At 44.6% G+C, this 11,071-nt stretch overlaps 1 protein-coding gene across 2 annotated transcripts in view; it reads right to left on the bottom strand.

Moving 5' to 3' along the window:
- sp4 (sp4 transcription factor) overlaps window positions 1–9,581 on the bottom strand; it is a 55,777-nt gene extending 46,196 nt beyond the window's left edge. Inside the window, exons 1-3 of one of the 2 annotated variants that reach the window (XM_078421679.1) lie at window positions 9,464–9,581; window positions 9,062–9,144; window positions 7,073–8,702 (exon numbers count right to left, since the gene is read on the bottom strand). In XM_078421679.1, coding sequence (XP_078277805.1) covers window positions 7,073–8,702; window positions 9,062–9,144; window positions 9,464–9,470 — 1,720 coding nt within the window. In that variant the 5' untranslated portion in view covers window positions 9,471–9,581. Of the gene's footprint in view, window positions 1–7,072; window positions 8,703–9,061; window positions 9,145–9,338; window positions 9,409–9,463 lie in introns of those variants that run through there. The other variant, XM_078421689.1, reaches the window with a different exon arrangement.
- Window positions 9,582–11,071: the final 1,490 nt, after the last annotated feature.

Here is an 11,071-nt window from a genome sequence, read left to right on the forward strand (position 1 = left end):
ACTCTCTCCTGTCAATTTTCCTAGTTACATCCTCAAAAAATTCCAGTAGATTTGTCAAGCATGATTTCCCCTTCGTAAATCCATGCTGACTCGGAATGATCCTGTTACTGCTATCCAAATGCTCAGCAATTTCGTCTTTTATAATTGACTCCAGCATCTTCCTCACCACTGATGTCAGACTAACTGGTCTATAATTACTCGTTTTCTCTCTCCCTCCTTTCTTAAAAAGTGGGATAACATTTGCTATCCTCCAATCCACAGGAACTGATCCTGAATCTATAGAACATTGAAAAATGATCTCCAATGCTTCCACTATTTCTAGAGCCACCTCCTTAAGTACCCTGGGATGCAGACCATCAGGCCCTGGGGATTTATCAGCCTTCAGTCCCATCAGTCTACCCAAAACCATTTCCTGCCTAATGTGGATTTCCTTCAGTTCCTCCATCACCCTAGGTTCTCCGGCCCCTAGAACATTTGGGAGATTGTGCGTATCTTCCTCAGTGAAGACAGATCCAAAGTAACGGTTTAACTCGTCTGCCATTTCTTTGTTCCCCATTTGAGAGGAAGAGCACAGGATGTACTCTGGATGGGGGACTTCAATGTCCTTCAACAAGAGTGGTACAAGACCAGAACATAGATGTCTGATTGCATTTACAGCAGATAATGAATCAACTAATTCACTACTGGGTGGCGCCCGCAATGACCGCCTCGCCAACAGTCTGTCTCGTCCCATCATTTTTTGTTGTTTTATGGTACGTGTTAAATGTATGTTTTAGTGTTCTTTAGCTTATTTTATGTTGGGGTGGGAGGGGGTTGGTGGAAACTATTTTTAATCTCTTACCTCGACGGAGATGCAATTTTTTTCCCGTATCGTATCTCCATCCGCACTGCGGCCTAATATCGAGGAGCTGGTGGCCTCTGCTGGAGAGCGACTTCGGTAGCTCAAACCGCGGGAGCCTGCAAACTTAACATAGTGGAGCTTGTGATCCCTGTCGGGGGTCGACTTTGGAGCTCCAACCTTGGGAGCTCGCGGTCCATGGCGAGGGACTGACTTTGGGAGCTCCAAGCCGCAGAAGCTTCAACTGCCCCGACGTAGGAGCTTCGACCGCCCCGACTGCGGTAGGTTCGACTCCCCCGACCACAGGACAATAACGAGGTAAGAAGATAAGACTTTATTGCCTTCCATCACAGTGAGGAATGTGGGGAATCCGCTGTGGTGGATGTTTATGTTAACATTTATGTTGTTGTGTGTCTTGTTGCTTTTTTAGTATGGCTGTATGGTAATCGAGTTTCACTGTACCTTAATTGGTACATGTGACAACAAACTGACCTTGAAACGAATAAAATATTAACTCACTTGATCTCATCCTTTCCAATCTCCCTGTGGGAAATGCTTCTTTCCACGACTGCGTTGGTATAAGGAACCACCACACAGACAAAGTTCCATCTTCCACTGAATTATTAGCATTAAAATGCTAAACGGAGTAGGCTTGGAACAGATTTGGCAGCTCAAAAGAGGGCCACAACTTATTTGGATGCCATCAGAAGAACATGCCAGGAGCAGCTCCAATCGATCCAAAAATAAGGCATCAATCTACAACACAGAAGTTCATGTATGCGAAGCCCAAGAAATAGCTTGTAATCCCACAACCAATAGATCTGCAATCCTTTCACATCTACTCATTAACGGTGGTGCACAATTAAACAGCTAATGGCAGGAGATGATGCACCCAAGAGTAACTTTATTCACAAACAAAGATATCCAACAGCATTAACATCACAAAGTTAAAATCCTGGCACTGATCATTGGCCAGAAACTCAACTGAACACAAATAATATTGTAACAACAGCATGTCAGAGGCTGAGGATCCAGTGGTGAGTGATACCCCAAACGTCCTCTATTATGTATAAGTGACAAAACAGCAGTGGAGTACTGTCCATTTGCTGAGATCAGTCAAGGCTTAGCAAAACAATCAATCTCAATACTATCGGAAAAACCCCCCCATTTATTTGGGTTACTATCCATCACTAAATATTCATAGGCTACCCATCATCTTCCCCCAGCTGATGACTCAGTGCTCTTCCAGCCACTCCAATGGCAACTACCAAACCCGTGACCTCTACCACCGAGGATAAGGTCTTCAGATACATGGGAACACAAATCATCCACAGGATCTTTTCCCAACTTGCACAGCATCTCTACAGAAACACATGTTTTCAATTTCCACTGGTTCTAGATCCCTGAAACTCACTACCCATCAGACTGTGGAAATACCTTCACCAGAAGCACTGAAGGGGTTCAAGGCAGCAGCTTACCACCACCTTCTTGAAGGCAAATTGGGATGAGCAAGAAATCCTGACCTTGACATTAACACCCAGATCATAAAAAACAAAAATGTAATTAAAAAAAGGCAGAGCCCATGTGATTAGACGTTCTACACATCCCATCCCAGGGCGGCACGGTGGCACAGCGGTAGATGTGCTGCCTTACAGCTAATGCAGCACCGGAGACCCGGGTTCGATCCCAACTATGGTTGCTGTCTGTACAGAATTTGTACGTTCTCCCCATGACCTGCGTGGGTTTTCTCTGAGATCTTCGGTTTCCTCTCACACTCCAAAGATATACAGGTATGTAGGTTAATTGGTTTGGTAAATGTAAAAATTGTCCCTGGTGTGTGTAGGAAGAGTTCATATGCGGGGATTGCTGGTCGGCGCGGACCTGGTGGGCCGAAAGCCCTGTTTCCACGCTGTATCTCTAAACTAAACTCAAAAGCACTGTAGCCATCAACATTCAGCTGATGCTGCAATGGAGAAGTCAAGCAAACTTAAAAAACTATAGATGCTTTCATATAGGGGTTTCCAAGATATTTAGCCCTAACCCATCATTATACCCAGTAACTGCATTTATACGGCGAAAGTAGACACAAAATGCTGGAGTAACTCAGCGGGACAGGCAGCATCTCTGGAGAGAAGGAATGGGTGACGTTTCGGGAAGGGTCTCAACCTGAAACGTCACCTATTCCTTCTCTCTAGAGATGCTGCCTGTCCCACTGAGTTACTCTAGCATTTTTTGTCTATCTTCGATTTTAACCAGCATCTGCAGTTCTTTCCTACACATTTTGATGCGAAAGACTGCTACACATTTCATGCCTCTTCTATTCTTATCTCACTATCATTGGTCCTTTCATCTCTGCCCATTGTCCAACTATCTGCCAATCAATAGAAACCCTCACCTGTATCCACTCCACGCTATTGAGGGCGTGCAGCGTAGGTTTACTAGGTTAATTCCCGGAATGGCGGGACTTTCATATGTTGAAAGACTGGAGCGACTAGGCTTGTATACACTGGAATTTAGAAGGATGTGAGGAGATCTTATCGAAACGTATAAGATTATTAAGGGGTTGGACACGTTAAAGGCAGGAAACTTGTTCCCAATGTTGGGGGAGTCCAGAACAAGGGGCCACAGTTTAAGAATAAGGGGTAGGCCATTTAGAACTGAGATGAGGAAAAACATTTTCAGTCAGAGAGTTGTGAATCTGTGGAATTCTCTGCCTCAGAAGGCAGTGGGGGCCAATTCTCTGAATGCATTCAAGAGAGAGCTGGATAGAGATCTTAAGGATAACGGAGTCTGGGGGTATGGGGAGAAGGCAGGAACGGGGTACTGATTGAGAATGATCAGCCATGATCACATTGAATGGCGGTGCTGGCTCGAAGGGCCGAATGGCCTCCTCCTGCACCTATTGTCTATCACTTGCCAGGCTTTGTCTCGCTCCCAACTCTCTTCCAGCTTGCTCTCCCGACTATAATCAGTCTGTAGAAGGGCCTCAACCCAAAACGTCACCTATCCATGTTCTCCAGAGATGCTGCCTGACCCGTTGAATTACAAGAGCACTTTGTGCCTTTTAGGATTGTAAACAAGCATTTGCTGCCAATATCAGAAATGAATCACTATTTCCCAAATTGCGGTTCTAATCCAGACGCAATTCTAGACCAGCAGAAGGATGTACTTAATGAACTACTAACACTGTTTGCTTACAAATCCGGAACATTAGGAGGAATTATATTGCTGAATGTGAAATAAAAGCCACCGATTGGTAAATGCAAATTTGTAACTAGACGCAAAAACCCAATGATGTGATAATCCAAGTCGTTATTAATTCTATACTACTAATGCCCCAGTCTGTATTTAAGTGCAAAGAGAAATTCTTGAAGCGTGCATTACTTTCTTGATCAGTGTTACATGTGGTCCTGTGAATAAAACTGTTCCGGATTTGGTGCTGTGAAATATTTCATTAGGAAAAGAGCTATATTTCATGATCACACTTAGAAAAGTTATAGAAATAAAACAATGTAAAATAATCTATAAAATACTTCACTTCCTCGTATTGTTCTCCACCCATATCCCCCTCCTGTGCCAATCCCCTTGGGGGTGGGTTGGGTAAACAAACCTCTCTCAAACCACTTCATAGTTTTGGTCAAGTTGTTTCCCCTGCATTGGTCAGAACATATCTGTGGCTACTAACTTGCTACACAACATTGTTTTCGCCATCATTAACAGAATCGTCACTAAATACATGCTCGCATCTCCACTCAATTAAATCAACATATGCAAATGACAACTGGTTAATAAAATCATATCATAATCTTGTTAAACTGTCACTCCTCCATTAGATTTTTATTCCTGGTCTATCTTTTCCCCTTCCCATAACCATGCTAAACATCATCTAATTATATTTGCTACCTCCAAAATGCTCACATACTGTCATACTTTATGTTTTCTTCAGAACAAATGGAGGATTACCCCCTCTCTTGTTACATTTACCAATTTAAAGGTTCTCCAGAGATCCCACATGACCACATCGTAATATTTGTGCTTTTAGGCATAGAGTCATACATCATTGGAAACAGGCCCTTTGGTACAAAAAGCCTGTGCCGACCAAGATGCCCATCTATGCTTGTCTCACCTGCCCTTGTTTGGCTCATATCTCTCAAAACCTTTCCTATCCATGTACCTATCCAAATGTCTTTTAAATGTAGTTACAATACTCACCTCAACTCCTCTTCTGGCAGTCATCGCATCTATCAGCATCAAACTCCATTAACCGCTCCACAGCACACTTGCCCAGCTGATCAAGATCCTGCTGTAATTTTTGATAACCATCTTTGCTATCTACTATACAATCCACTTTAATGTCATCTGTAAACTTACTAATCATGCCTTATACATTCTCATCCAAATTGTTGATATCAACTACAAACAGCAAATGGGCCCAGCACCGATCCCGGAACCTCATCACTCATCTCAGTGCCACCAGTCCAAAACACAACCCTCCACCAACATCCTCCGCTTCTTTCCACAAAGCCAATGCTCTGGTTAGCTCTCCCTGGATCCCTGCGACCTGACTTTCCAGAACAGCCTACCATACGAAACCTTATCAAATGCCTTGCTGAAATCTGTATAGACATCTAAAGCTTTGCCATTATCAAAGTTACTTCTTTTTAGTTACTTCTTTAAAAAATGAAATCAGATTCATAGTAGTTTTAAATAGAGTACAACACAGCTCTTTGCCCCACAATATATGATGCCAAGACCAATTCTTATCTGCCTGCACACAATCCATAAGTTTCCATTCCCTGCATACCCATTTGCCTATCCAAAAGAATCTTAAATGCCACTATTGTATCTGCCTCGCCACCTCCCCCCGGCAATGTTCTCCAGGCACACGCCACCCTCTGTAAAAAAACGTCCCACACATCTCCTTTAAAAACGTTGCCCCCGCCCCCCCCCAACCTTAAAGCTAGGCCCTCTAATATTTGACATTTCAATCCTGGGGAAACGGTCCTGTCTACCTTATCTATGCCTCTCATAATTTTCTACTGTCAGATCTCCCCTCAATATCCAGCATTCCAGAGAAAACATTCCAGGTCTGTCTAACTTCTCCTTGTAGCTAATACCCTCTAATCCAAGCATCATTCTGATAAACCTCTGCACCCTTTCCCAAGCCTCCATATTCTTTCTGGGGCGACCATAACTGCACACAATACTCCAAATGCCGCCTAACTAAAGTCCTATAAAGAACTGGCCAACTCTAATGCCGGCTTGTAATATTAGTTTGTCTCATTCTTAGATGCTAACTGACTTGCTGAGGTTTCCCAAAATTCTCTTTAGATTATCCTTTTATGAACCGTTTTTTTAATATCTGACAATTTAATTTCCCCCTTTATTAACAACACCTCTTCCAGGCAGATTAGCTGCCATTTATTAATCTTCACCCTACTCTCTCAGCTGGCACCATTGTATGTCATCCATTTGCTCTTATTCTCTCCGCCCTACCCTCTTTTCTACTAACTTAAAACACAACAGTTTTCTAAAGTCTATTGAAAGGTCACATTAACCCTGTACTTCTCTCTCATTCAGCATTACCAGATCTGCTGAGTATTAACCACACCCTGTTTTAGTTTTAGGTTTAGGTTCTGGAAGGCAAGTTTGTCTTCTGAAGGTTTGCCTTCTGAAGAAAGATTAATTAGAGTGGGCATCTGTTCTTGAGTTTAGAAGAATGCAGGATTCTCATTGAAATACACAACATTCTTCAATGCTTCATCAACTTTATCAGGCTGCTTATATTTCTTATGATTAGTATATCAAGAACCAGTTTCAAAATAAAGGGACTGGCTATTCAAAACTGAGACAAAAAAAACATTTAATTTCAAATAAAGTAATACAATTAATTTAATTATCTTTTTATGCCACTATAAACTCCAAGAATATTTAAACATGGTTCATTTCAATCTTGATTTGACTCAAAGTACTTCAGTCTTTAGAATATCGAAAAAATTCTGGCACTAAAGAATGTTACAAGTACTAAATAAATGACAATTCTCACATTTTTTTTAAAACGGTGCTTTTGCTTTCTGTCCCAACAGAACTTTAAAAATTAATTCCTCCTGAATGCTAGAGCATGTTTTTTTTGTTGCAAATTTCCAACGGTACATAATGTAAATATGTGAATTTTGTGATTTTACTTTGAAAGTAAATTCGTTATAAAGGAATAATTTCAAAGAATAGTCATACCTGCTAGATTGGTGATGGCCACTGGTATGCCTTGCACCTGGACTCCACCTGAACTCAAACTCCCAATGTTGACTGTGTGAAGGTTAGGAACAGATGCAAGCTGGGCAGCACTTAAATTAACAGTAACAGGGGTAAGTTGGGCAATAGAAGTTCCGCCAGAATTACTTGAAGATGCAGGAGTTACAGTAAGCTGCTGAGCATTTTGAATCTGTACGCCTGAAAGGTTCTGGATGTTTTGTAGTTGAATGGTTTGCCAGTTTATTTGCCCAGATGGTGTCAAACTTGGTGCCCTGATGATCACCTGAGTTGGATTCTGCATTGTTGATAACTGAGCATTTTGGACATTTTGTCCTGAAACAGTAGCACTTTGGATGGCCTGAAGAGCATGTTGCGGGATTGTCTGAATAATCTGTTGATGGATCTGAGACGAATGTTGTTGCTGAGTTGGCACCTGCTGTCCCATAGCCAACTGCACTTGATGAAACTGACCATGTTCTGGCAAATTTTGCAACCCATTGGACTGAGAAAGAATTGTACCTTCGCCTTCAGTCACAGCTGATGATGGGTCGTCTTCGATGTTCTCGGAACTTGATGTGGTACGAAAGATAGCCTGGGCAGTCTCGGAAGAATTTGCCAGTGAAGTCACACATGACAGCGATGGGGAGGCGGTGGTAACGCAGGTCGAAGTGGAAGAAGGAGACGACGAAGGAGATTCGGGCATGCTGCTCAAAGAGGCGGTGGAAATGGGCGTGGAAACCATTTGATTTCCATTCGAGACCCCGCCATCTAAAGGCTGTACAAACTGGATGGTTCCTCCTCCACCCGCCAGACTGTTTATAGGCACGGCCAGGGTCACACCGCCTCCAATATTAATTGGCAAAGTGGCGACCATCTGGGTCTGCGCCCCGGAAATGTTAATTCCTTGCAGCTGCAGCGGAATGGAGAGGCCCGGTCGGATCTGGATGGGGACGCCGGCGGACGACTGAGAAAATACAGTGCTGGACGAGACTGTGCCTGCAGAGGTCGTCCTGGTCAGTGGGCTGATGAGAGCCGTTTGGCCATGGCCGGTGGTCAAGATCTGGATCTGCCCGTGCAAATCCTGCTGCAGATTGGCCGAGCTAATCTGAATCTGCTGCCCGTCCACAGTCTGCAGTTGCGGTATGATTTGATACTGGACGCTGTTGGAAGAGCCGCCGGCAGTGGCTGCTGCGTTGACCACCATGCTAGAATTTGGTAATGACTGCACTGGCACCACATTGTACTGTCCCGCTGCTGAGACGATGGGCCTGGCTTTGATTGATAAACCCGTGCCGTCTTGCACACTTGCAACATTACCGTTGGTGGTGGTGGTAATTGTGCTGATGCAGCTACTGCTGGCAGACGTCCCTTGGTGTTGTGCAACGCTCTCTTTGGTTGTTGCGGGGCCGGCGGCGATGATCTGCCAGCCGTTTCCACTAAGCTGGGCCGTCACAATCTCCAGTTGCTGCTGCTGCACCGCTCCAGAGCTCTGGTCGATTAGTAATTGTCCGCTTTGCAGGGTGTTAGAGGCAGTCGCACCGTCAGCAGGGCCTGGGGAACCGATCTTGCTGCAAGTCGCGGCGAGCAGGGCCAGAGGAGACGGCTGGGTGTCCTACCCACATAGACACACAGTGGGCGGGTTTAGAGAGGAAAGAGTGGGTGTGAATTTACATTAACACAAAAAGGGGCTTCACTCAGGAAGTACAGAGCGATTAACGATTAAAACACTAGTATTTAAATAAGAAAACACAATATGAAACCGTGCAATTTCGAGTTTTTTAAATCAGGAAGTAGGTGCACAGATCTGCAAGAAAATGGCTTCACTTACAAATGCAACATAGACAAGTGGTTAGCAAAATTAGTTCAACAGCTAGCAGTTGGTAGTAGAAATATTTATTTTACATCTAAACACGTAATACAAATTGTTAGATACGTATTATTCAAGCCTTGATTAGAAATTTGTTTTCGTACCTGTGAGCCTGATGTTTTGATTTGCAAATATTCACCAGGTTTCCCTCCTTCAGTTAGGGTGGCCATACTTTCCTCCTTTTGATCTGTGAACGGAAAAAATACAAATAATCATAACAAAATAATTCATTTTTTATGATATACCCTACTTTCGCGTAGTTGCTTCAATCACTCATTAATTCCCCGGGAGGGGAGGGGGAAAAAACCAGAAACGTGGTTTGAAACCCGACCCAGTGGATACAAAGTAACACCCAAAAGAGGGTTGGCTCAGTCAACTCACTACTGTAGATTGTTGTTGTCAAGCTGATCAATTAGCAGAAAGCTTGTCACCAAGGTAAATTGACTTTTCCCTCTTGTTTTTTTTTAAGGAGGGAGGGATAGAGGGGGGGGGGGGGGGCTACGTACCACTCATTCTGCATTGCTTAAGAAGGGAGGAAAAAATAAGGCCAGTACAAAATGTAGGCAGAACAAGGCAGGGCTGGCCCTTTCTTTCCACGAATGGCTGTTTGCGTAGGACGGAATAATCAGGTTCCTCTTGATTGACGGAAATGGAAGTGGGAGGCGGCGCTGCGAATCCAGTCACAGCACCAGCAGCGCCGACCACTTGCCGCCCGCTCGATTGGCTCTGGGGCTGCGGCGGGCTGGGGATGGCGATGGGAGGGAAGGGGTGGGAGGGGTGGGGGAAATGGCTTGGTGCGCACCGCCCGACGGGAATTGTAGTCAGCTTACTGGGGCTGAATTCGCGACCAATGGATGAGCGGAACTACACGCCCCGATAGGCGGCGGGCGGGGCTGGGCGCATGCGCGGACTGTGTTTACGTGTTCCCGCCCCGGAGCGCCCTCCCTCCCCCTCCCCCTCCCTCCCCCTGGTGTCGGCCGCCCTGCCTCGAGCGCACACGAACAAAGGCGGCGCTTGAGCGGTGGGCGGCTGGGCGCTCGGTCTCCAGGTCTCCAAAACCCACGGAGCATCAGGTTTCGGGGGTTTCGTGCCATCTGTTTCTTGAGTTTCAACAACATTCCGCACTGCCCTGAAGCAGATTTAAGAGGAATTAAAATGGATTCAACTCCGTGATGTACACGTAGGTGTGGACCGAGTTTTAAAATGCATCCGGGGTTAGCATGGGGCAGTAAAGACTGAAATTGGGGACACCTTCGCCACAGTCCATCGCCAGTCAGTGTGATGCCAAAGAAGGGCCGGAACAGTGAATACCAGATCGCCATAATTTTCAATAAAGGGAGTAGGATGAGCAAACATCCTGCATTTGTCCCCAGGGTCTCCAGTGGGTTGTGAACACCATGGGGCTCGTCATGCTTATTGACATGCACAAGTACAGTGAGGTACAGGTACAATGAAAATCTTTTTCATGTACTGGTTTCTTCGATATGAACATTTGGCCCTCTGCAATTTATTTCCCCTGGATTATTTTTTAAAGGCACTGTGACCCCCCCGAGCTGTAAATGTCCTTGAGACTGCACCTACAACATTGGTCTCGACCGAGTGATCTACTTGTCAAAGAGGAAGTTATGGTTTGAGGGAAAGCAAGGTTGCTGTATGAGGTGAGATCGAGTAGACTAGAGCTGTATTCTCCAGAATCTAAAAGAATAACAACGTTATTTAGAACAGAACAGTACAACACAGGAGCAGGCCCTTCAACCCACAATGTATGTACCGAACATAATGCCAAATTAAACTAATCTCTACCTGCACGTGACCCATATCCACCCATGTCCTGAATATTCATATCTTAAATCCTCAAACACCATTAGCTTATCTGCTTTCACCATCACCTCTGACATCAAGTTCCAGGCATCCATAACTGTTTAAAAATAATTTGCCCACTCATCATCTAAATTTCTCCCTTTGACCTTTAAAACTATGTACTCTAATATTTAACATTTCCACCCTGGGGCAAAAGGTTCTGACTGCCTACGGCTCTCATAAACTTCATATATAATATCGCCACTCAGCCTTTGATGCTCCAGAGAAACCAATCCAGGTTTGTCCAATCTCTC

The sequence above is a fragment of the Rhinoraja longicauda genome, chromosome 2 (genome assembly GCF_053455715.1).
Source record: "Rhinoraja longicauda isolate Sanriku21f chromosome 2, sRhiLon1.1, whole genome shotgun sequence".
Classification (NCBI taxonomy): Eukaryota; Metazoa; Chordata; class Chondrichthyes; order Rajiformes; family Arhynchobatidae; genus Rhinoraja; species Rhinoraja longicauda.